Source organism: Archocentrus centrarchus, chromosome 11, assembly GCF_007364275.1.
Source record: "Archocentrus centrarchus isolate MPI-CPG fArcCen1 chromosome 11, fArcCen1, whole genome shotgun sequence".
Taxonomy (NCBI): domain Eukaryota; kingdom Metazoa; phylum Chordata; class Actinopteri; order Cichliformes; family Cichlidae; genus Archocentrus; species Archocentrus centrarchus.
In genome coordinates this window covers 15,246,454-15,274,089 of record NC_044356.1, presented here as the reverse complement: position 1 = coordinate 15,274,089, position 27,636 = coordinate 15,246,454, and the positions used below count along the sequence as shown (strand labels likewise).

The following is a 27,636-nucleotide window of genomic DNA, read 5'->3' as shown; positions in this document are numbered from 1 at the left end:
GCAAGAATGATGTGTACATTTACGCACGTGGCACAGTAAAGGTGTGTATAATAGTACATGGATACCTTGTCATGTGATAGTAAATAATGTTTGGTGTCCTTCTACACATTGTACAGTGATGCACACAGATTTCACTTTTATATGATGGAGAATCAGAATCAGAATCAGAATCATACGGTTTTATTGCCATATGGGTGAACAGGTTCACAGCATTAGGAAATTGCTGCGGTACTTCGTGCTTACATAAAAAACAATAAGTATAAAAACTATAAGACAATGTTACAAATATACAAATTACAAATATACAGAGGTATTAGAACTATAACTATAACGCAATATTACAAAATATACAGTGCAGAGAATAATTAAAAGATAAAAGAATGTAAACTATAGTCCAGGAATATGTACATCAGTGCAAACAGACAGATGCATAAACATAGGTTCATCAGCGTTTGTGGAGGGTGGTGGTAACAGTCTTAGGGTTATGGTTCATGAGTCCAACAGCAGAGGGGAAGAAACTGTTCTTATGGCGGGAGTTTCTGGTCCGAATGGACCATAGCCTCCTGCCTGAGGGGAGAGGGTCAAAAAGTCTGTGCCCAGGGTGAGAGTGGCCGGCTGTGATCCGACCTGCACGCCCCAGTGTCCTGGAGGTGTACAGGTCCTGGAGAGATGGGAGGTTGCAGCCAATCACCTTCTCAGCAGAGTGCACAACGCGCTGTAGTCTCTGTTTGTTCCTAGTGGTGGCTCCAGCGTACCACACAGTGATGGAGGAGGTAAGGATGGACTCGATGATGGCAGTATAGAACTGCACCATGGTCCTTACTGGCAAGTTGAATTTCTTCAACTGCCGCAGGAAGTACATCCTCTGCTGGGCCTTTTTGACGACAGAGGTGATGGTGGGCTCCCACTTGAGGTCCTGGGTGATGGTAGTTCCCAGGAAGCGAAATGAGTCCACTGTGGTGATGGGGGTGCCAGTCAGGATGATGGAGTAAGAAAACCCCAAGATACAGGCTGGAACTGGCAGAGAAAAGTTGGACCTGTTCTGAATCCAGTGGCGATACAACCAACACGTGTCAAATTTCAAAAGCTCAGTTTGGAAGTTACAAATGAGACAAATGGTGATTGCAGCTTTGCCAATTGTCGCTTCACTACACACTGTACGAACGGCCGTGATCGTATAGTGGTTAGTTCTCTGCGTTGTGGGCGCAGCGACCCCGGTTAGAATCCGGGTCATGGCAGCAGCTGCGATTTTAAAGCATGATCCTGCGAAGGGAACAGCACTTCCTCACTCCTCACTTGTCACATATGGACAGGGTCCCTCTGCGTCACCCTTGGATGCGCTCGGTACCCTCCTTGCATCATTTATCAACGAGCAGAGTGCCCTCATTGATATAGAGCTCTCTCTGATTGACGACAGGAGAATACAGCGTCCATGTGTGACGAGTAAGGAGTGAGAACGTGTTAGATTGAGAGCAAAGCTCATGGTCCCGTTTGCCGGAAAGACCACCAATAAAAGCCAACTTAGAGCACTTTGTGAATTCCATAAATTTAAGGTTTTCCAATTTGACATTCAGTTTTTGGTGGTTTATTTTTTGGTGTTGAAACCGCGAGTTTCTCCCGAGTAGAGTCCATGCTCTCATTATTGCCCCAAGTTAACAAGAGTGTCAAAATGTCAGAGGTTTCCTGAATGCATCCAAAAGCTTTCTGACCGGCTGCAGGAAGTGTTTTATTTTACACCTGCTCACTGAGAGGTGAAAAAGTTTCACTGTTATTTGCATCACAGTGCAAATCAACAAGCATTAAAACGGGAAAAACGCGATCAGTTAAAGGAAATACAAACTGGACTGTTTTTACTGTTGTTATACATACTTTCTGTAGTTTCCTCCGAAGGGGCACACCGAACCACTGTCTTAATGGGCATACTTAAACTGTAGGGGAAAGTGGGGTGATTTGTGCCAGTGGGGAAGTTGTGTCACCCCCTGTTTCTAGGGAACCATAAAAGAAATTTGTCATGTGACCACACATTTTTGAAGAGTCAGTCATTTTACTCATCCTGTAAAGATGAGAGCCTCATTGCATGAGAAGTAAGCACATTTAACTTCAAAAAAATGTTTTTTGCCATACAAAGTAAAATTTCTATGATCAAGGTTTTTTGATTGTTGTGTCTGGACAGTTATAGACAAGTTTGAAAACATTCTACAAATGTTTTACTGCTTTGGTATGCTACGCTATAAGTCTATACAGCTAGCATTATGTTAGCTAAAAAATGCTGGATGATGCATTTTTTCCAAAAAGTTCGGGTTGGGGTGATTTGTGCCAGAGGGCCTGGGTTAAGTTGTGCCAGTGACACAACTCACCTCCACTATTATTTATTGTAATTGTACACTGTTTTATTTTTTTTTTTAAATCACTAAAACTATGTGACATTCTTCATTTTAGACCAAAAATAGAAATAGATCATAATGCCACAGAATTATAAGAGGAAGACAGGCAGGGGTTCAACCAACTGCTCCACCAATTACCCAGTTCTGCTCATTTTGGACAACCATGAATCTCACATCTCACTGAAGGCAGTGACAACTGCTAAAGAAAATGGTGTTATGCTCACCCTGCCACCACACACAGCTTTCAACCTTTAGACAAAACAGTCTATTACTCAATGAAAACCTACTACAACAGTGCAATGGATGGATGCGCAGGTGATGGATGCTGATTTTTTTCTTCATTTTTTCATTTTGAACTCAACTTTGTTCTGATGTGTTCATAGCGCTAGACCTCGCTTAAGAAAACTGACCTTTGATGTGCTCATGTGGTGCAATAGGGTTGTAGAAAAGTAGCCTTTGATGTTGTAAAATAACTTTAAATAAACCTTAAATGAGTCATTTTGTACTGTATTTGTCTAGCTTTTATAAAGCATTACAGTTTCTGTGATCAAAATATTGTGTTTTACTTCAATAATCAATGGCACAATTTACCCCAATGCATCATCTCCAAATGCACAACTTACCCCGCACCGGGGGCAAGTTGTGCCACAAGACCACTTTTTTTCAGAAAGCTGTATTTCTTAAATACCATATTTCAGATCCAAATTGATTGTTCCCAGGGATGCACCGCATTCTGAAATATATATATATATATATTTTAGTTGGAAGCATTACTATCATGGTCTTGCTTTAAAGTCACTTTAAGTAAAAACTGGCACAACTCACCCCACTCTCCCCTATGCCTATTGCAACATAGAGATGCTGCCTCTTAAAATTGTCGCTCAACAGCTGGTGAGCCATCCGTAGCGGTCCACGGTGGGGGTGGGAGAGAGGGAGAATTCCTTCCACAGAAGAATCCCCTGTAATGCGAGTGATAGTATGGGCTCTCTTACTTGTCTGCAAAGATGTTTTCTGCCCTTAAAATTACTGTAGCATTTATCAGAGATATGCAGTATTAATGTATTTTATCCAAAGGTGCGGACACTTTCTCTTTTGAGCACCACAAAATGGATTGTGGCAGGCAGTCTACTACATTTTAAAATTATACAGTCTATAAATTATTTGTAGAACTGGTGATAGAACATGATGTAATTAGTGTGCTTGTTTTCAGTGGCTGCATCTGTATATTTCTCTTTCGCACAGGAGAAAACATGGTGTAAAATAACACAGTATATGTGTTTCATAATTGACTAAAAATTGTTAAAATTGTCAGACATGTCTGAAAAAGGGTATGAAATCTATCGATATGGTACATCCAAAGTGAAACCCAAAAACTGTTTCCAGAGAGAAGAGCAGCTAAAATATCAGTGAAATGACAGAAAATATGGGAGTATATAAAGACTGAGACCATGAGCACAAACTTCAGCTTTCTTTTATTCTGATTGTGTTTACTTAGCAAAAGAGTTGCTGTTGTCTGCAGAAAGGTTGCGAATAAATCCCACTTTGTCCCACACAAACACTGTTTTTTGTCCCACATTTAGTTTGTTGTGATCTTGTCATCCTATTAGGTGCATGTTGCTCACTTTTTAACATTTATGTGGGTTATTGTTGCAACGGCATTCTCTGGATGAAATGTATGTGTTGGGCATACTCTCCTCACAGAACATGAAACTCTCACAGACTGAAAGTTTTAGAAATATCTAGAAAAAAAAATGTCCAGTTCACCCACAGTTTGATGCACTAAAGATTTATTTCAGTCCTTCATCTGAGACTATCAAGTCTCAGATGGTAACACATAGCAAAACAGACTTTAACAGTGTTAATTGGACTCTGATTCCTCCTGTTCTTCTGGCATTTGCGAAAGTGCCAGGACATCACGTGGCACGGTGTACTCGGCCAAATTGGGAAGTCCGGACACCACGCAACAGCTCAAGCCACGGCGGACAATCCCCATGTCACAGGCTGCGGACCACTCGTTGGTTATAACGTCATAATATTCGACACCGGAAATGGTGGTGAAACCGGTGACGCCCCGGCAACAAAGAGGCGGTTGTTGATAACTTCAATGCCAAAGTTTCTGCGGGGGGTCAACATAGAGGACACATTGTTCCACACGTTGGTGTCTGTGTTATAAACTTCAGCGGTGCGAAGATAATTGGTTCCATCAAAGCCACCGACCTAAAAGTAAATTGATGGGTAAAATGATTAAATGCAATTGAAACCAGTTTCACAGCACCCTTGTAAGAAAGGGCACCTGCTCACAATACTTCTTTAGCTGCTTTTCTCATGTACTCCAGACAGTGACAGGAGAATTAAGTTGCAACATTGCCCAAAGTTGCCTTTTACATGTAGCAGACACCAGGAGATGGATTGCTCTAGGTCTGGTCTCACTACTGGAAATACTGTGATTGGTTTAGGGTGCTGCTTGGATAGAGTTAAAGCAGTTACCTGTGCTATACATACCAACTGCAGTAAGCTATTAAAACAGTGGCATCTATTACAGCTTGTTATTAAGAACAAAGATGAATAAACATGAAGAAAAAGTATTTATACTTTTACTTTTCCGTATAAAAGTTTTTACAACTCTTTTGCCTTTAGGGGGCAGAGAGGGGCACATTTGTCATAAAATGAATAATAAATGCATCAGAAACATGACTGATCAATTCAATTAATTTATAAAATGAGCTTGAATTGCTTCTCTGACGCTGTGGTCAGGAAAGAAATCTGAGAGTTAATAAAAACAAAATTAAGTTAGCAAAATTCTGCGTTAGCCTAACCAGTGTAAAGTCTTGCTTATGAAAGCACATCATAGATCTGATTTGTATGTTATGTGAGTGTCAGCAGTGTTTCATGTACTTACAGCAAAGACATGACCCGCATAGGCAATCACTCCTAGTCCCTTGCGGCGGTTGTCCATGTGGTTTATCATCGTCCACTGGTTTGTCTCGGCGCTGTAAAATTCAGCTGTTGCCAGGCACTCGTTGCCATTATATCCTCCACAAATATAAATCTGAAACCAAAAAAAGGGGGTATTCAGTATTTTCATTGTTATTCATATAAATGAAATAAAAATCAAATTTACAAAATTTGAGTGTCTCTCTGTAATAACATAATCCACACAAATATTTTAGAAATCTCCCAAAAACTTATTGTTATTTAAAAGGCTAATAATAAAATGATTTCACGTTTTTATATCAAAATTTGAGCTGGTATGATGGACTCCTGTGAGAAGTCTGAAATTAATTAAGAGTAACATTCAACCACAAAAGCTCAGGTTCAGGAATGCAAGCAAATAGCTGTAATTTATCATCTTAATCAAAAAATATATAATTATGTGCTTCACTAGTTTTCTTGTTTCTTTTGTAAAACAGTAAATTTGAGAATTCATGAATAACAATAATTATATTTTAGTTTTAAATATTTTGATTAAAGAGCTCGTGCAAACTGGTGGATTAACCATTACAGAAACAGTAAAACATGATTTTGGTAATTACAGTATTGTCAGTTTAGGGCAGCTGACATAAACTTTATATCAGGTGATGGGCTAATAAATTTCCTGGCGTTATGTCACCCTGGAATTCATGTCCAGAAATGCAAAAGATGAGTTTGAGGTCAGTTAGAAATAATGTCTATATTTCACACTGTTTTATTTTTTTAAATGTAGGAAATTGTAACAAATGTTTATGCTACAAGTTTATGTTAAAAATATAAAAATGGGTATTGATTAGTACCAGATTTTCAAGCTTTTAAATCTGAATGAGGGCGTTGTGATTAAAAACTGAATTGGATTAGAAATCTCAAATCTGATATAAGTGAAGCAGGAAGTAGGTCTTATGTTTTTCACTACCTTCTCGCTGTTATAGTTTGTGCATTAAAAAGCTTAACTTTTACACCATCAGCATAACAATGAACACTATGTAGTTTTGTTTTGTTTGTGACTCCTCTTGTACCTCTGGTCACTAGGGAAAAATGTTTATTCCCTGACTGGTTGGCAAGTGATTGCTGGAAGTTGTTGCTAGCATGAATCGGCACAAAGTGGGTGCTGCACAGCAAACCTTCTTGTGGTTGTTTTGGTCACTAGCAGATTGCCACAGGCACCAGGAGTTTCTTTGGAAGATGCTGACTTACCTGCAAATGCTCTCAAACTACTTGCTGTAGTTTGCCAGCAACCACTCAGCACTGCCAGCAAACACTTACTAACCAATTGTGGAATACACATTTGTACCTTACAACTGATGATTGCCATATGGTTGCTGACAGATTTCTAGGTCTGTGTGAATTTCTCACCCGGTTGTTAAGTGTTGTGCAGCTGGCATCGCTCCTCTGTTCATGCATTGGTGCAATAAGAGTCCACTGGTTGGTTTCGGGTTGATAGCGCTCTGCAGTGTTGAGTTGTCCTTCTCCATCATAGCCCCCCATGGCATAGATGCACCCATTTAGCACAGTCACGCTTACATAGCAGCGCCGGACGTGCATTGGTGCCACCTCGTCCCAGGTGCGAGTGGTCAGGTCAAATCTATGCACGGTGCTGAAATGCTCCACTCTGTCGCAGCCACCAATGCAGTAGACATACCCATTGAGGAAGGCAGCTCCATTGAAGGCACGAGGACGCTTGAGATTGTTTGAAATGTTGAGCCAGCGGTCAGCCCGGTAATCATAGGCCTCGATGACATTAGTTGGATCACCGCCACTCCAGCCCCCGATGGCTAGCAGGATGGAATGAGGCAGGCGGGGACGAGCAAGCGGGTCATAGAAGCCAGACTCACCGGGTCTGCTGGATCTAATATCATGTATGGCTCTGGTGGCCTCAACAGCCATGGATCGGCATTCAGAATTGCTGCTCACCAGCTCATTAGACAGCACATTTTGCCTTAGGTACTCTACAGTCATCAGTCTCAGACGAACCTACACATAGAATACAAAATATGACTTAGTAACACTTAATTTTAAGTACCTTATGTTTCAGCAAATTCAAATCTCTTTTGCATGTTTGAGACTATACATGAAAAGCCTAAAAATCTGTCATCATGACAACTGATACAGTATATGGACAAATGCACTAGCCCACCAATGCATTACACCTACAGGAGCTGCTCGGCCATGGAAATCTATACCACAAAGCTCCTGACACATAGTTTTTGCACTGATGTTAATGCCAGAAGAGATTTGTTGACTTTTATTCACTATGCATCTCAGCACTCAGCATCCCTGCTCTAAAGTAGTCTGACACTTCCTAGCTGAGTTGCTGTGGTTCATAAATGCTTGCACTTTGCAAAAATCCCACTTACAATTGATCATGGAATATCTAGGAGGGAAGAAATTTCACAAACGGACTTGTTGAAATGGTGGTGTCCTCCTACAGCACCATGCTCAAATTTGGTGCGTCTTTTAGAACAAACTACTCTTTCACAAATGTTTGCAAAGGCAGACGTCATGGCTAGGTGCTTGGTTTTATACACCTGTAGTGATTTAGAAGTCATGTTTTGTGTTCGTGATACAGAAACACAAAAACAACCAGTAAAGCCCCTCAGGGTTGATATTTCATAGAAAAGGAGGTACCATAATGAACTTTACAAAAACAAGCAAACTTAAAATTTAAATAGTTTTTTTAGTTTTATGTTTGGCTGCTCTTTTCAGCAATTCTAGAGTTGAGGGGAATGCCTGAAACAGGCATTCAGTGCAGCTTAGAAAGAACTAGGGCATAAAGTGGAGAAAGAAATGCTTTAGTATAAAATCACATTACATATACAGGTCTTCCTATTCTGCTTTAACCTGTACATGTGATTCACTCTTGACTGATAAGTTAAGTTGCTTGTTATTTATCGCTTTGCAAGAGAAGACAAACTCATGAGCTTGAAAATAAAGTGCAGCAGAACTCCAGATGTTAAAGCATCCTTAAACCCAGATTGACTTAGATTGACTCAACTTGACTAATGTGGCCTTACTGCATTGATTTTCTTTTTTTTTTTTTTTTTTTAAACAAATGTCTGGATAACACTATCACTAAAATCCTGAAGCACTGAGTCCAATATAAATATAGTAATGGAAGGTAATACCTTAGGCAACAGAGTGGAAATGTGTTGCTCCCGTTCTGCAGGTGCATGGGCGATCCACTTAATCACAGCTTCATACACAGTGTCCTCCTGGACATCGAGGTGATCATTATCAAGGATATCGGCAAGTTCCTCCACAGTGAGGTTTAGGAACTCCTCCTCTGCAACAACCTGCTTAAAGTGGTTGAGGATGTATTGGTAGGCCCTGGCACGCAGTTCGGGGAAAAAGGATATGGTTGTGAACTGCCAGATGCCAACGCAGTTCTCTGGGCAGAGCTGCTCCCCAAGGAAGTCACAGCAGATTTTTACGAGGTCCATTACCTTGAATCGATTGGCTGCTAGCAGAAGTTCTTGTACATTGTCCTTCGTCACGGAAACTGAGCCAGTGTACGCAAAGTCAATGATGAGTTTCATCATGTCAGGAGACAGGCCAGGTATTTTGAAGACCTTCTGGTCTGGGGCGGTCCAGCGTGTGAAGTAAGCCCTGAGGGTAGAGAAGGAGACACAGCAGAGAATTTGAAAAAGCATGAAGACAACAAGACAGTAAATGATGTCATGTACAAGTAGCTTTAAACCACAGCACAGCTATAGACCCAAGGGCACTGTGATCATGAATACTCAAACTGAGGAGTTGCTGAGGCTCAGATATCAGTAACTATGACAGTATTGTAATACTGACCATAATGTCCACACACCAATGACTGATGTGCTATTCTATCAAGGTTGGGATCATTGCAATGGTGAATATGAAGCTGTTGCCAATTGTAGCCCCAAACTATGGCAGAGCCTCTACTGTGCCTGTAGACACTCACTGTTGTACCTCTGGCATTACCTCCCTTGTACATATTGACGATGATTTAAATAAAAAATTTCAAATTCAAATTCATCATTCCATGAAACTTGTTACCACTGATTTTCAGTTCTTGTGTAATTTGGTACACCTCAGCCTTTTCTCCCTGTTTCCCTTCCTTAACAATGGCTTCTTGACAACCACCCTTTATAACCACCATTATAATTCTGATTTCTTACACCTCATAACAGTATACAGTTTTTCAGTACGAATACTTGATGGCTTTGTATTATTGAAAACATGAATGAGAATGAAGACCAAATACAAAGCAAATATTACTGCCACTGCTATTTAAATTTACCATTTTTTTACTGTGAAAAAAGTTTAAATAGCAGTGTTTTGGTGGGTTTTTGTTGGGTAGCTGCCATCCACAATTTAGCACTGCTCCCCATTTCTTCTGTACACTGAATTGTGGGGCCATCGTGTATCAGAAGCAGCTTCAACAGGAAAAATAAAAGTCTGCTATATTTTAAGTGTCATACTGAGTGTATTTTTTTTTTTTTGCACAGCATAAACAAGTATTGTTTTATTTTTAAAATTAGTCTGTTATTACTATTAGTACTTTATAATTCGTCTGCAGAATGGAACAGAATGATTTCTGTGTGAATCAAACTGGATAAGACATTAACTAACTTTAACTTAACTTAAAGTTAACAGTCTGAATTTAGTTCATACAATCACCAAATTCTTCACAGTGTTATTTAAATGGGACATTTACTGAGCTAGTAGCTGGGGCTGTGTGGAGGTAAACATGCAACCTGCATTGCTGGCAAATGAGTTATGAGTTATCTTTTGGGTATATTTGTCAGTTCACTGTTCACATTTTTTTTTTTTTTTTTTTTTTTTTTTTTTAAAGCCTGTCATGTCTGGTAGATCTTGCAAGCAGAACTGTGATCTGAATGCGTTGTTGTGCCAAACATATTTGCTATTTCAAGATGAGCTCTATAGGTTCTCAATAGGCTCTTCTTGTTGATGTTTTAACCCTTTATTTTATTTATCTGAGTTATTTTTCCACATACTATGTAACAGCCAGAGCTGACAGGCTGAAGAAGAGGAAAATAAAGAGAAGAAAAAGGGAGAGAGAAAGGGAGCAAAAAAAAAAGGGGAAAGAGCACAAGTCTATTAATCAGATACTTCATCACTTTAACATATAAAAAAATACTATCAATACTTGCAAAAATAAATTTGTGTGTGAAAAACAAAACTAACAAAGCATGTTACGCACACCAACAATTTTGTTGAGTTGTGATTGAGTGGGCGTTTGTGTCTGTGTCATGTTTGTGTCTGTGTCATGGAACGTACTTACCAATGAGGGCAAAACGCTGCAGCTCCACCCATCAGAAGCCAGAGGCAGGTACGGAAAGCCCCCGGAACCCCAGGCCACCAGCAGCCCACCAAGAGCCAGGAAGACCCCCGGCCACTCAGTCCAAAGACAACCGCACACCTACCCCAGCAGACGGGAGAGGGTGGTCTCAGACGGAGCCCCCCCAGTTGAGGAGCGAGGGCTCCAGGGAACCCAAGGCGATGAGAAGCCAGCCCCCCCCCAGCGGCCAGCCCCCTGCACTGGCCGGCGGCAGGGCTCCCGGGCCCACGGCACCCAAGGACCGCCCGACCCTCCACAGAGCCCCCCCCCACGCCGAAGAAGCCAACGCAGCCCCGCACCGCACCCCCAAGGGGGGCAGGCCAGCACCCACGCCAGAACACCCAGCCCCACCCAGGAACCCCGAGGCACCCCCATCCCAGGGGGGTAGGGGGGAGGAGGCAACCAGCAAGGAGCGGCCAGGAGGCAAGGCACAAGGCCCAGACCCAGGTCCAGCCATACATACAAACACACCCAGACACCCGTGTACACATTTATACACAGATACTCATACATGCCCATACATACTTACCCACACACAGATATGCCATACATACACATTCACTCACCCACCCATACTCACGGAGACGGTGACAAATACACAAAGACACACATTCATCCATAGCTACCCACCCTCTGAAGACGGGGCAAGTGGAAACCACCCCAGGGCCAACAGCGACCCCAGGACGCCACCAGCCCGGTCCCCAAGGAACCACCCGACCCCTACCCCGGGCGAGACGCAAGAAATCGGGGTGTAAGATGACCCATCCACCCCTCCTCCTCCCCAACTTGTAGGTCTATGTGTTAATGTTTGTGAGTGAATGAGGTGTATGGGGTGCAGTTAAAATTGAGGGGACAGTTATGCCACAAGCGCCAACTGTTGGTCGTCAGCGCTTGCCCACACTGCCCCCCCAAAACCCTCCATGTCTAAAGTGCAAATAGAATTTGGAGACAGACAGTGACGAGGATCCGAGTGGGGCCACCTCAGCGGCCCATCTCATCAACCTCTGAGTAACATGCCTGCCCCAAAGGTCCTATGTGTATCAGGTTGTAAGTGTGTATGTGTTGTGAGTTATAATGACTAAAGTGCAATTAAAACGGAGAGGCAAGTGGTGGTGCAGCTCTCCACGTGGCCTCTCCATCCTACATCTGTGAGTGATGTGTATTCTGTGTGTGTGTGTGTGTGTGTTTGTGTATGGGGAGGGGGAGGGGGGGGGGCATATGACCAGGAAGAATCCTGGAAGAAGAGAGCCAGCTGTTCGCTGGCTCAATAGGCACCCCGACCTCCCACACCCCAGCACAGGGCAGGGGGAGGTGAGCCCGGGGCCGCGGTGACAGCATCCCGGAGCACTGCAGCACCCGAGGTTGGCGCCCTCGCCCCCACTGCAGAGGGCGGCCCGCTCCTCCTAGATGCCCATTCACTCAACAATAGACACAAACAGGCGACAGGACATACTGGCCTGGGCATGGAAATGCAGTGCCCAGTCCCCCCCAACCACCCCACCGCGGCCCCATCCCCCACCCCACCCCCCCGCAATGCAGGCCCCCCAGGGCCCCAAAAGCGTAGACCGGACATCCCGACGTCAGGCCAACCCACCCCACCCGGCGGCGCGGCCGGGACAGCAGAGGCCCCCCCCGCGCCAGGGGGGGCCCACCGGGAGCCGGCGCGGCCCCAGTGCCGGGGCCCCAGACCCCAGCCCCCAAGCCACACAGGGAAGACCAGCCAACCGACCGAGGGCCGGCACCACCCCCCCAAGCACCCCGCCCACACCCCAGGACCGAAGGCAGCACCATCCAAGCCCCCACCACCATCAACCAGGACAGGCACACAGACATCACCAGAAGGTCGCCCCAGGACCCCAGCCTCAGGAGGCTACCAGCTACCCCGGCCCCCGGAGTCCCCCCCCCACCCCCCCACAAAGCACATCAGGAGCAGAGCCCGCAGCCCACCACCCCCACTAAGTAATGGAGCTGAGCAGTGGGAACCAAAGAGAGTCAAATTCCTCCAATTTGTTTTTAGAAGAAGCAGACATTCTCTCTAAACTAACATGATCTACTAATAAATTTCTGTACTGAGTAATACATAGTTTATTTTTTGTCTTCCAGTTCATGAGGATCATCTTCTTAGCGATGCACAAGGCAGTAAGAACTATGTGTGATATATTTAACTCCATAATTAATTCACTGACATCACCTAAGATGCATAGTCTGGGGGAAGTTGGGATACGACAGCTAAACCATGTGGATAGATCTTCACAAATCCTCTGCCAAAATCTCTGAACTGGTACACAAGACCACAGAGCGTGTAGATGATTATCCTCTGAATTGCTTGTACAGTGGGTGCATATGTTTGAGTGTGTAAGGCCCATTTGGAACATCCTTTGTCCAGTGTAGTATGTTCTATGGAGAATCTTATATTGTACAAGTTGTATTTGGGGTCTTTTAGTCATTTTGAAGATATTTAAACATATTTCTGTCCATAAATTTTGATCCAGGTTGACAGAAAGATCACGCTCCCATTTTGTAATTGGGAGGGAAACTGAATCATCAGTTTTTATTAATAATTTATATAATTTTGATAACAATTTTGGGGTACAGAGGTTAAGAAATTCTGTTACCCAAGTAGGCATTTCTAGATTCAATTGATTAAGGTTAAATCTTCCCTGTAGGACGGACTTAACTTGTTGATATTCCAGAAATCTACCGTTGCCAATTCTATATTTTGATATAAGTTCTTGGAACGTGATAAAATTTCCATCTTGGATAATATGTTCTAAGTTATTTATACCCTTATCACGCCATAACGGAAAATTCAGCATTTTCTTTTTCTGACAAATATCTGGATTGTTCCAAATGGGTGTTAGTTTACAGGGGATGAGTGAAGACTTAGTTATTTTTAAAAATTCCCACCAGGCTGTCAGAGAGGTATTTATACTAAGGACTTTATAGCAGTTATGATGTTTAATACTGGAACTAATGAAAGGTAAATCTGAGATTTTTATTTTTCCACAAAACGCCTGTTCTAGATCCAGCCATGGGTTGTCTAATGAATTGGATTTGATCCACTTTGAAATATACTGCAATCTACTGCTTAAGAAATAGTAATAAAAGTTTGGTAATTCTAGACCTCCACTGTGTTTTGGCTTTTGTAAAGTTTTTAAGCTTATTCTTGACGGTTTGTTTTTCCATAAAAATTTTGAGATGTTTGAATCTAGTGACTTAAACCAAGGAAGAGTAGGTTTATTAGGGATCAATGAAAATAGATAATTAATTTTTGGTAAAACCATCATTTTAATGGCAGCAACTCTCCCCATGAGTGATATAGGTAAACTGTTCCAATGTGTGAGATCATCCTCTATTGTTTTTAATAAGGGGATATGATTTAATCGTACCAAGTCTGAGAGCCTGGCGGAAAAATTTATGCCTAAATATCTAATATTTCCTGACTTTAGTGGGGTCCTAGAGGTTCTCTGGAAATTACAATTCAGAGGCAAAACTGTTGATTTACTCCAATTGATAGAGTAATCAGATATAGATGAGAACTTATCTATCAGTGTGATAGTCTTCAAAAGAGAGCCTTGTGAATTCCCAAGGAAAAGTAATACATCATCAGCATAAAGGCTAAGTTTATGGTCCATATTTTCAGTTTGAATCCCTTTAATATTTACATTTTGACGGATTGCTGCTGCTAGCGGCTCAATGAAAATTACAAAAAGAGAGGGAGAGAGTGGGCAGCCCTGCCTAGTGCCCCTCTGCAGACTGAAACTTTGTGAAATGAGATCATTTGTCCTAACACGCGCATTCGGAGAGCTGTGTAGTGTTCTGATCCAGTTTATAAAGGATGAACCAAATCCAAATTTTTGCAGAACTGCTAGTAAGAATTTCCAATTTACCCGATCAAATGCCTTCTCTGCATCTAAAGACACGATTGTCGTCTCTAATTTGTTAATAGAACAATAGTCTATTATATTTATCAGTCGACGTGTATTATTGGGTGAGTGCCGACCCTTGATAAAGCCTGTTTGATCTGGATGTACAATAAATGGAGTAATACTTTCTAATCTTTTGGCAAGGGCTTTGCAAATTATTTTAAGATCTACATTAATGAGAGAGATTGGCCTGTAGCTGAATGGGAGTGTGGGGTCTTTGCCTGGTTTAAGAAGCAGGCTAATGTTAGCAGAGTTTAAGGTTGGAGATAAGATGTGGTCATTCTGAATCTGAGTTACCATTCTGAAAAAAATGGGAGCTAGCTCAGACCAAAATTCTTTATAAAACTCGGCTGGAAAACCATCTGGGCCTGGGGCTTTATTATTTGGGAGATGCTGTAGGGCTTCACTAAGTTCAGACAATGAAAGAGGTAAATCCAGAGCTGCAGCCTGGCTGTCATTTAGTTTTGGTAGATTTATATTATTAAGAAATTCTTCAATTTCAGTATCAGATGGGTTAATCTGTGGTGAATATAAGGCTTCATAGAAGTCTTTGAAAGAGTTATTTATTTGTGGTGGGTCATGAGTAATAATACCAGTCGAGTCTTTAATAGAAAAAATAGCTGTTTTTCTTTATTCAGTTTTAATTGCTTGGCCAGGAATTTTCCAGATTTATTTCCATGCTCAAAGTTTTCCAAACGCAGCCTCTGCAACATAAATTGTGTCCTTTTATCAATTATTTCATTTAGCTCCAGTTTCAGTTTCCTTAGGCTGATAATTGTATGTTCTTGTGGTGAAGCGGCATAGGCAGTTTCTAAAGATTTAATTTTTTGTTCTAATTCTAACACAAGTGCTTTTTCTTTATTTTTCCTATGCGAGCAGTAAGATATTATTTTGCCCCGCATTACTGCCTTTCCTGCTTCCCAAAGAACACATGGTGATATTCCTGGAATATCATTATATTCTAAGTATGCTGACCATTCCTTTTTGAAATAATTAATAAAATCTTCTTCTTTAAGTAATGATGTATTAAATCTCCAGTTCCTGATTGGTGGTGTGACTCTTTTCTGTGTCAGAGACATAGACACCGGTGCATGATCGCTAATAGTGATAGGGTGAATCTGAGTGTCTGTGATATCCATCATTATGGAGCTGCTAACTAAAAAGTAATCTAAGCGGGAATGAGATTTGTGTACTGGTGAGAAAAAACTATAATCTCTCAAAGTAGGGTGATGTGAACGCCAAGCATCGCAAAGACCAAAATCCTTCATGTACTGTTTAAGAATGTCTGCAGACTGCCAGTTCCTCTGACTCACTGCTGTACTGAGCCTGTCAATATCTGCATTAAGTACCAGGTTGAAGTCTCCTCCTATTACAAGTGTGGTGTCAGAGTGATCTGAGAGTGAAGTGAACAAAGCATGAAAGAAGGAGGGGTCATCAACATTTGGTCCATATATACTAGCAATACATAAATCTGTATTCTGTATAGATAAATTAAGTATTATAAATCTACCTTCACTGTTCACATTTTTATCAGAAGTGTTCCATGATTTAACATGTTCCTTTAGTTCACTTGTTGACACTGTTCCCAGACTCAGATCATAAATTACATTTTTTCAGGACATAAATCCATCAGTTTTCCCTTGTTATCAAGTAAGCAACTTACCGGAAATACGGACTACAGTTACAGAGGATGATCTTGTGGACTGGAAATTCGACAGTATCCACTTTGAGAAATGCATCACAAAATATTCTCTCAATACGGAGCTCATTATAGATCGAGTTTGACATATTTGAAGGCTGCTCTTTATCGTTCATTTTAAGTTTTGATGCTTTTTGTTTGTCTCTTGTTGGATGAGTTAGTGCAGAGTTTTGAATGTTGTCAAACTTCACTGTGGGATTCTGGAATGGAAGCTTATGACATTATAATGACCTGAAAGCAGTTATGTTGAAAAATAGTTTTGAAGTGTATGTTTTTATTAAAAATATTAGTCTTTTATTTGCTTAAAAGCATCATTTAATTTTGTCTTAATGTATTGCACATGAGCCTCACAGAGGGTTGAAGTGCACTCTGTATGTCTTGGTCCACCAAAATAAGCACTTGTGGGAGCAGATAAAAGCTGATCAATTTATGAATTGCAGTAACTTATATATGCATTTTTTCAGATTTTTTTTTTAAAGGTATACATTTTTAGTTCCATGTGTTGGGTTTGTTCTTTACTGAGTTTGCAGTATCTGGGGAGGTGCTGTACTGTTCACTGTCACAATTTTCCTGTCCTTTGCCTTGTAGCACAAGCCAAAATATTTGTTACCGTATTTTCCAGAGTATAAGTCGCACTTTTTTTCATAGTTTGGCTGGGGGTGCGACCTATACTCCGGAGCGACGTATATGTGACATTTATAACACATGAACCAAAATACTCCAGCCACTTGACATCTCCGTGAACTGCAGCTTTAAGGCAGTCTTGCATAACCTGTGGGCGCAGTGGATGATGGATGGAGAGCACAGCTTAACGGCAACTGGGAGAATGCGCCACCCAACTTTCCTGGAAGTCATTGGATGGATCAAGAAAACATGGGCTTCAGTGACAAACCATCCTGTTGGGATTCAGAAAGGCTGGAATAATTGGAACTGCAGCTGACGACGAGTCTGACTAACGCGACACAGAAGAGGAAGCGGCGCTTCGTCTACGGAGTGTACGGAATTGTTTAGAAGTGACACCGAGGATGAAGAATTCAATGGATTGATGGTTTGGTTAACTTGTTAGTATGTTCTTTATGCTATGGTTATCTGAATAACTTAATGTTACGTTAACATACCGAACACGTGTTCGTTGTGCATCATGTAGCTGAATGTGCTACGTTAGCATAACGTAGGCGTAACCATGTTCGTCCTGTTCTTTAATCCATTATTATTTTAAATTGCCGTTCAAGATGGAATTTCTGCTCTGGGTCTCGGATTCTATCAACCCCCCCCCCCCCCCCCCCCCCCCCCCCCCAAAAAAGTGCGACTTATAGTCCAGTGCGACCTATATATGTTTTTTTCTTCTTTATTATGCATTTTTTGGCTGGTGCGACCTATACTCCGGAGCGACGTATAGTCCGAAAAATACGGTATTAAAAATATGAGGTGTGACCTTTTTGACAGTGCCAAACTCTACTTAGCATTATAATCTTTGGTAGGATTCATGGCTGAGCAGTTTTGTCTGATTGCATTAAACTACAGGTACACCAAGAATAGTGGCCACTTTAGTGTAGTTTACATTCACATTTAAGTACTGCTGGATTATATCTTACTTTGCTGACATTTGCTAGTACTAGTTTGTGTTTAAAATAGTATTGTAATATATGTATATACAGTACAAGATGGTTAATATGAGCAGATGGGTTCAAACAGTCATTTGTCTGTACATGGACTGCACAAGTGTCTGGATATGAATAACTAATCTCCATTCATGGATGAGTGTAGCCTTCAGCTGCAGTGGTCATTGGTTTTGACTGCCTGTATTGAACATGTCAGTCCATTATCTTGAGTTTTGTAACAGTATCATTCTCACTTTCACGTGGGTGAAAAGAAACCAGTGGGGGTTAAGTGGGACATCACAGCATTTTTATTTTTATTCCTTCTTCCCCTATACATTTTGACTGGCTCAGAAGGACACGTATGTGAAGGGATGGTTTTCTGAACTATCAGTGAAAGTTACAAACTACCAAAGTCAGAAGCTTTGCAGATTTTGGCTGAATATCATTCTGAACTACCAGAACGAAAATGAGGTATATACTGGGTGTGATGGAAAATTTTACTTTAACCTCCTATATGTTGTTCAACTAGGGAGTGTGTGACCATGAAGTGACCTGTAGGCTGTAAAACCTGTCCAGATGACCGTTCCCTTATCTGTAACCTACACATACCCTTCCTCTGTCAGGACCCTCTGTGTTAATGGGGTCACATTCGTTAGTTTTAGTGTCCTTCTGGTTAATTTCTCTTTATACAGGTACATGTGACTGGGAGAGGATCTCCTCTTCCTTATTGGTTGGGTTAAGGAGGGGGAGAACAGGGGGGTGTAAAAGGGTATAAGTACATTGTGTTTCTGTGTAAGATTCAGAATTCACTCATGCCCCTCTGGGGGTATGGGGCGACTTCTCCTCATACGAGCAATAAACCATGTAAAGGAATCTTGTCTCTCTTATTTAATAAATACATTTCCATAACAATTTTGGCGATTGTCGGCAGGATCCAGTGAGCTTTTTCCCAGAGGATCTGAGTGACGAGTCTTTGATCAAGCTGAAGAAAAAAAAAAAAGCTTCAGTCCTCCTGTATTTGCAAATTATGGAGGAACTCTAATCTCAACTCCTTTGCTGGACAGCCGCCTGGATTTAACGACCCTGCCTTAGAGGCACGGCCGTAATGTTGTGCCCTTAAACAAGGGGAATATTGACAGATAAATGAAGAGGTCGACACGCCGCTCTTGCCTTCACTCGTCTGTATTGAGTGAGGGGAAGGAACGCGCGGTTTCACCTACTGAAATCTCAAGGCATTACCAGTGGATCAGTGCACAATCAATTCAGGCAAACCACTTACTCCTCAGCTCTGCATTTCTACTACATATTCTACGCAGCAACACAGTCAAAACAATAATAAAATGTTGTGAGGTAAAAGGAACAAAATTATAAAACTAAGTGGAATCAAATTGCTTGTCCACTACATACTCCCCCTCAAAAATAGATGTTGTGCCCAACATCCTAACAGTTAATCTTAAACACAAATGTGGGGTTACTTACAACAATGGCATCAAGAAACATACATTAAACCACAATATACTATAATTGTGGTTGCACCTTATTACTCTACAAATATCGTTTCATAGGCTGGAACTCTTTTCATACATTCTTTTTAGTATGGGTTAACAACCCGAGTCTTTCAGTGTTCTCTGATAGTCTGCATAAATTACAGTGTCCATTCAGTTAGACATAGGTAACAGTCTGCAGGTGACCTGTAACAAAGTCCTGTTAGTGCAGCATGTCTAAGCATCAATGCGCTCAATTGATAAAAGTCTATGAGAGAGTTTTAAGTGACTGTGGCCATGTGGTGTGCTTTGGATATGTGTTAAGCTGAAGGCACAATGTATGAATCTGCTTAATGTTCAACAGTCCATTTGAATGTGAATTCTGTGTTAAACAGTCCATTTGCTCTGACTTGAGTTAGAAGCATGTGCATTAACTCAGTTCAGTAGTGTGTTTTGTATGTGATCACAGCTTTTTCTCTGTCCATGTAGTTATCAGCGGTAGTATACCTCCAAAGTGCGTGTCCACGGCACCATAGAGTGTGAATGATGTGGTAGTGTTCTCATATTATAACGAGCTGGTGAGCCAAGTCGATCATAAGTGAAGAACTTTGGCGGCTTATGCTGTCTATTTGGTCGCTGAGACTCTTGCTCACTGGTCCTGCTGCATTCACTTGGGGCAGGTGAAGGTACAAGATCCTCCAGTGCTGTTTCCCCAGCATGATTTTCCTCTTGGTCAGGAAAGTCCATGCTGTTGTCTTAGACTTTTCCTCCTCTGCTTGGAGGTGCTCAGCTGGTTTATCAGTACTCACAGGATTCAACCTCTGATGATGGCGTGGCTGGGATGGCTGTTGGGGTGACACTGGATAGTATTCATCATCGTCATCCTCTTCCTCTGACTGTTCAACCTCCTCACTTGTCTCCACAGACTTTTTCCTTGTTTGTGGTCTCACTTCTACCTCAATCGGCAAATGGTCACATGGTAGGAGAAGATGGCGATATTCTTGATCGTCCTTTTGCCTTCTCAGGTCTGAGTTCATAAACTGGGATATCTTTGCTGACCTGACGGACAACTGTGTGAACTGTATCCTCCCAGTGGTTCCTCAGCTTGCCTGGACCTCCTCGAGGCGTCATGTTCCTGATTAAAATACGATCACCTGGCTGTAATACTGAGCTTTTCACCTTACTGTCGTAATGCATTTTTCTTCTCATGGCTGTTTTGTGAATGTTTTCTCTGGTAATCTCATATGCTTCTTCCATGCCCTGTTTCCACTTTTCCATGTAGTCAGGATGATTGCTGTCTCTTTGCTCTGATGTCAAACTGAACAGCATGTCGACTGGCAATCCTGGGGAGCATCCATATAACAAGTAAAAAGGAGAAAATCCAGTTACCTCGCTCCTGGTACAGTTGTAGGCATAGATCAGCTTGTTAAGTGAATCCTTCCAGTTCGTTTTCTGTCTCTCTGAGAGTGTCTTTAACATCTGGAGTAGCATCCTATTAAACCGCTCCACTTTTCCGTTCCCTTGGGGATGATAGGGAGTAGTTCTGGATCCAGCAATCCCACAGTAGTTTTTCAGTTGTGCAAACAGCTGATTTTCAAACTCAGCACCCTGGTCATGATGGATTTGTGCCGGGAAGCCAAATCTCAGAGCATAGTCATTAAAGATTTTGTCCGCTGCTGTTTTACCTGATTTGGAAGTTGTGGCATACGCCTGGGCAAAGCGTGTAAAGTGGTCAATAATTACAAGGATGTATTCATAACCGCCCTTGCACTTATCAAGGTGTAGGAAATCAATAGAGAAAAGTTCAAATGGTTGGAAGAATCCAGCAGTCACAGCATCTCTGTTGTGAAGGACATGTCTGGTGTGCATGATGACATCACATGTGGCACAAAAGAAGGGGAGCGGTAGACAGTCACGACAACGAAGCACAGCTGGATTGTTCCCACACTGCTGGCATATGTGTGCTGACACACTTTCTTGAGCTGCCATGGTATTCATCAGACGGGGTTTTTCTGCCCTCCAACTCTCTGAAAAGAGATTTTTGCGTGTGCTCCAGTTCAAGGAAGCCAGAAGAGGAGCTCTTGGTGGAGGTGTTTAATGCTCATCACTTGAAGCATCACTCAGTGAGCTCTGGAGTTCTTGTAGAAAACACTCTGTTAAAAAAAAAAACAATACTTTTTTTATTGTAGTTTATTTCAGTTGCAGAGTGCATTGTATAGAGTAGACGTGGAATTAAAATGTAATGGTTGAATTGATAAAAATTCTTATAACTTTATATTCAAATAAAAACATTAAATTTATGTCCTAGCTCAGTGTCTGATATTTTTGTACAGAAACAAGTACAAATACGTGAACATACAGCTTTGATCTACTGGAGCCACAATAAAATATATACCAACAATCTGTGGAGCAAAGGCTGCCTCACAGTGAGTGTTATTAACAGTAGGACTGTGTAACCCAGGTTACAAATTTGCAATAATGCAATAGAAAAATTGTCACACTAAATGACATTAAATATTAAGTTTTAATTATATAATTCATGTTGCAAATAACTTGTAAGAGAAAGTTTAAATATTAACATTAAGTTCACCAAACAAAAATTGAATTGTGGGAAAGCCCCTCTGACGTGCTCTTCCCCCCTCTTCCTGTGAGCGTGATTAGAGTTGGAGGGAAAACAATTAGCGATGCCAGAGAAGTGATGTAGCTGTGCACATCAAGAACATTTTCTCTGGAAATACGGAGGTTTTCCAACCCAAAGGGAAACCAGTGACTATTGAGACTCTGGGAACAACAACCAGAGAGGTTTTAGCCAGGTTTTTTTAGTGTGTGCTTCTGTTGTCAGGAGGAGCTTTCTGGGAGGCCTGGATTTCTCTCTCCCTCTTCTTCGTGCGGTGGCTGCAGATGACCCGCACACACACACACACAGGATATCGGAATGCGAGCCTGACCCATGAGACTGGAGTTTAAAGACACTACAGCAGCCGGATCATCAGAATACGGTTTGATATTGCTCATAGAGAGACAATTTTGTGTGCTCCTGTTTGCTGCTTTATGGCAGCAGGATTCTGGACTTTCCCCTTCTCTGAATTAAATCAAACTATTGAACTGAACAGAATCAAACTGAAACTATTGAACTGAATCTGAGTTATTATATTGAACATTGTTATATTTCATGCTGTTTTTGTTGTGTTAAAGTGGATTTTGTTCATACTCAATAAGGATTCTGAGTTAAGTGCGATATATTTGACAGTAGTTGTGAATGTTTTCGTTTAATGCTTTTTGTTTTATTAAAAGTGCCGGTTTCTGGTTCTGATCTCTTCACTGTGCCTTGCTCCACCACTCCTGCAAACCTAGAACTGGTCCAGTAGCTCATACATCTGTGTTATAGTGACACAAGTGCTACAACTGCCCTTCTGCCTGTGAGCAGCTGTAATACACATCAAAAGTATATCAAAAATACAAATCCAATCCACTTTTATAACACAGAGGCCCCATTCCCATTCAGTGTCTATACCTGCTCACTATGTGATGACTGTAATGCTGTGTGAAAAAATTATAACTACACTGATGATTTAGTTTTATTTTTAGAAACTTTACAATGCTTTGAAGATGCAAAGCATCTTTGTGTTGGAAGACTTTATGAATCATCTTCAATTGTAACAGTTGGTGTGATTATTTCAACGCATTATCAACAAATTTTACCCAAAATCTTTGTGTGGAGGTAACAATCAAGTATATTATGTTACTGCATTAACATGAAAGCCACATTTGCTAAGAGAGGTGTTAACTTTCAGGAGCTCATTCTGGAGTTTATGCATACTTATTTATACTTAGGTTTGGATCAAAAACTTAATCATCATGAATTTACTTTTTGTGCCAAAACAGTGAAATGACTGGTTCAAACACTGATTTATTGATATTTCTCTACACAATCAATATCTTCCAATGATCTATGAAAAAGTAATGACCCTTATGTGGCTGGTGCCTGGTTGATCTTGGCCTCAAATACAGCTCATTTCCATCCTTGTCTCGCTTTCTCCACCTCACTGTTGGATCAGCTGTCTTCAATGGTACTGGAGCTTCCTCTTGCTTCAGTTCATCAAGCAAGTCAAAAAGATATTGAAGCTCATCAGTTATTTTATGCTGATCAATCTCATTATCCATGATCATTAAAGGATCTTAGATTGTCAAGTCACTCATAGTGATCGACAGAAAAAGCAAATACACAAAAACATTCACAAGTAGCAGAGACAAAGAGACAGAAACAGAGACAGTGACAACAGAAGGACTGATGAGTAAGGAGTGAGAATGTGTTAAAGGGAAACAAATTCAAGGCGCACATTATCGATACTATGGGCATGTGATGAAATGATGAACCGTTTCTCTGATGGCATTTATTCATTTATCAATCATGTCGCATCTGTCAGAACTCTTGGTACACGTGGTCCATCTGAAGCACCTAGGAGAAACAGTGAAAAGCTAAATATGGTGAAAGAATCTACCTCACAGCCGAGAGAAATGATAGAAAGAAAGAAACTTAAAAATGCATTTCGCTGCAAGAAATTAGCCAGACAATCCTATAGCTCTCAAACTGATTAACAATAATCAGTGTAATTCCCTTTTGTGTCCTCATCCATTGATAAACTATTCAGTCCTTTCAAAAGCACATCGACTGAATGTCTTTCTACACCTAAATGTAATGAATTCACTGCATTTCTTCCCAATTCCAGAGCAAAGTTTCTAATAGAAAAAGGAGCCCTTCTTTTGCACAATGGAAAGTTATTTTTGCTGCGCTCTAAAAGTCACGCCAGTTGTCATCCTTGTGGTTTCTCCTGTCATATGCCGTGATCGTAAAGTGGTTAGTACTCTGTGTTGTGGCTGCAGCAACCCCGGTTCGAATCCGGGTCACGGCACTGTTCTTTGGAAACGGCGCACAGACGGCCTTTGTCGGTGGCCCGAGCTTGAATTCTACATTCAGCAAAGCACAACTGAAATAAACCAGGCATGTGGTCTAATTATTTCGCTGCTTTGGTTACCTCAGCAGTCGAAATGAAAATCAGTTGTTCACAGCCATTTCATGTAACTGGAAGCTTTCCAAACATCGTACCTACATAAAGACCCCTTTCGACTGTGGACTCACCGGAAGTTCTATTCAGTCCACTGTAGCGTGTCTTGGTCCATTTAGCAGGGGACCTTCAAAAATGACCTTTAGAGAAAATTCCTAGAATATTGTCCAAAATGTGACCTTCAGGTAGCTTTTATGGAACTTTCTCACTGAAGGTAATAACCACACCTGGGAACATTTAAACAGAGGTGGAAGAAGCATAGAGCACTCACTTCTACCTCTCCAATGATGATGCCAAGGCATGTGGCAGGCCAGGATCTACCACCCTAACAATGTCATTGACTTGTAAGTCTGGAGTGTCTTTCTTCCACTTGGTATGGGGTTGGATAGTTTGGAGGTGATGTCCGATAAACTTTGCCCAGAACTGATCTGCAAGGATCTGGGAGTGCTTCCACCGTCTCCGGAGCCCTGACTCATCATACATTGCTTGGGGGAGTGCTGGATCTAGCCGCCTCATCAGCAGCAAATTTGGGGTCACTGGATCCGCATCAGCCACGTTGCTGGACACATGTCCGAGTGGTTTGGAATTCAGCATCCCCTGCACTTCAATCAAGATGGCGCGTAACACCTCCTCCTGAACAGCATGAGGTTGCACAGTTGCATCCAGAGCGGCCTTGACCGATCTGATGTCTCGCTGCCAAATGCCACCAAATTGGGCGGCACCACCAGGGTTGAATTTGAAGCTCATCTGGTGTACAGAAAACTCCTCCTTCCGCCTCCGACCCAATCCCTGGAAGGCGGAGAGAAATGCAAAATCCTGATGGGAGGCTCCTCCGTAGCGGTACAGAACACGCGGCACCTCTGCCGTGCCCCGGACTCGAACTGGGGTTGCTGAAGCCACAACGCAGTGTACTAACCACTATACAATCACTGCTGGTTGCTCGGACGCAGATTGCCGCAGCCACGAGACAGGTGGTCGGCTCGGTATGCGGCGGCCTGTCGTTTAGTGGCACGTATTGCATCTGAAATCACAAGTTGTGTCATTTGGAACCTCCAAGCTGTCCATTTTAAATGTGTTTAGCAGGACTGTGCATCTTGAATCTGACACCTGTTAGTTGTAACGCCACTGGATTTAAAACACGTCTGGCTTTTCGCTGCCAGCTCCAGCCTGTATCTTGAGGTTTTCTTACTCCCGGACACCAAACATTATTTACTATCGGCTCTCACGCTGTCCCTGTGTTAATATACACACGGTTGCTGTGCCACGTGCGCAAATGTGCACATAGTTCTTGCTTTATCTGTAGGCTGTGTGATGCTGCAGGTAGTTTTTGAAGTCCATATTGCATATTTTAAGATTCATACATTAATCAGACACTAATTCGTTCACATTAACAGCTGTATTTTGACAGACATTTCAGTGTGGTGTGTATGGCTCTGACAGAGAGAAGTTAAAACATGACCTGCATGAAAATCGTTCTGTATGCACACTGCTGAGATACGGAAGTTACAAATGAGACAACTGGTGATTGCAGCTTTGCCACTTGTCGCTTAACTGTACACTGTGCGGGCGGCCGTGATCGTATAGTGGTTAGTACTCTGCGTTGTGGCCGCAGCAACCCCGGTTCGAATCCGGGTCACGGCATTAGTTGCTTTTTTAAAGCATGATTCTTTGAAGGGAAACAAATTCAAGGCGCACATTATCGATACTATGGACATGTGATGAAATGATGAACCGTTTCTCTGATGGCATTTATTCATTTATCAATCATGTCGCATCTGTCAGAACTCTTGGTACACGTGGTCCATCTGAAGCACCTAGGAGAAACAGTGAAAAGCTAAATATGGTGAAAGAATCTACCTCACAGCTGAGAGAAATGATAGAAAGAAAGAAACTTAAAAATGCATTTCGCTGCAAGAAATTAGCCAGACAATCCTATAGCTCTCAAACGGATTAACAATAATCAGTGTAATTCCCTTTTGTGTCCTCATCCATTGATAAACTATTCAGTCCTTTCAAAAGCACATCGACTGAATGTCTTTCTACACCTAAATGTAATGAATTCACTGCATTTCTTCCCAATTCCAGAGCAAAGTTTCTAATAGAAAAAGGAGCCCTTCTTTTGCACAATGGAAAGTTATTTTTGCTGCGCTCTAAAAGTCACGCCAGTTGTCATCCTTGTGGTTTCTCCTGTCATATGCCGTGATCGTATAGTGGTTAGTACTCTGTGTTGTGGCTGCAGCAACCCCGGTTCGAATCCGGGTCACGGCACTGTTCTTTGGAAACGGCGCACAGACGGCCTTTGTCGGTGGCCCGAGCTTGAATTCTACATTCAGCAAAGCACAACTGAAATAAACCAGGCATGTGGTCTAATTATTTCGCTGCTTTGGTTACCTCAGCAGTCGAAATGAAAATCAGTTGTTCACAGCCATTTCATGTAACTGGAAGCTTTCCAAACATCGTACCTACATAAAGACCCCTTTCGACTGTGGACTCACCGGAAGTTCTATTCAGTCCACTGTAGCGTGTCTTGGTCCATTTAGCAGGGGACCTTCAAAAATGACCTTTAGAGAAAAGTCCTAGAATATTGTCCAAAATGTGACCTTCAGGTAGCTTTTATGGAACTTTCTCACTGAAGGTAATAACCACACCTGGGAACATTTAAACAGAGGTGGAAGAAGCATAGAGCACTCACTTCTACCTCTCCAATGATGATGCCAAGGCATGTGGCAGGCCAGGATCTACCACCCTAACAATGTCATTGACTTGTAAGTCTGGAGTGTCTTTCTTCCACTTGGTATGGGGTTGGATAGTTTGGAGGTGATGTCCGATAAACTTTGCCCAGAACTGATCTGCAAGGATCTGGGAGTGCTTCCACCGTCTCCGGAGCCCTGACTCATCATACATTGCTTGGGGAGTGCTGGATCTAGCCGCCTCATCAGCAGCAAATTTGGGGTCACTGGATCCGCATCAGCCACGTTGCTGGACACATGTCCGAGTGGTTTGGAATTCAGCATCCCCTGCACTTCAATCAAGATGGCGCGTAACAGCTCCTCCTGAACAGCATGAGGTTGCACAGTTGCATCCAGAGCGGCCTTGACCGATCTGATGTCTCGCTGCCAAATGCCACCAAATTGGGCGGCACCACCAGGGTTGAATTTGAAGCTCATCTGG

General features: G+C 42.1%; 1 protein-coding gene and 2 non-coding genes across 3 annotated transcripts; 2 read left to right on the top strand and 1 right to left on the bottom strand.

The window, feature by feature from the left end:
* Positions 1-4,242: 4,242 nt before the first annotated feature.
* Positions 4,243-16,430, bottom strand: LOC115788247 (kelch-like protein 10). Its single transcript, XM_030741207.1, is given in 6 exon segments — positions 4,243-4,451; positions 4,454-4,601; positions 5,284-5,433; positions 6,711-7,328; positions 8,480-8,960; positions 16,279-16,430. Coding segments are annotated over 6 exon segments (1,758 nt in total).
* Positions 16,431-26,034: 9,604 nt separating this feature from the next.
* Positions 26,035-26,106, top strand: trnah-gug (transfer RNA histidin (anticodon GUG)). Its single transcript has one exon. It is a non-coding gene; the product is annotated as a tRNA-His (tRNA).
* A 555-nt stretch (positions 26,107-26,661) lies between these two features.
* Positions 26,662-26,733, top strand: trnah-gug (transfer RNA histidin (anticodon GUG)). Its single transcript has one exon. It is a non-coding gene; the product is annotated as a tRNA-His (tRNA).
* Positions 26,734-27,636: the final 903 nt, after the last annotated feature.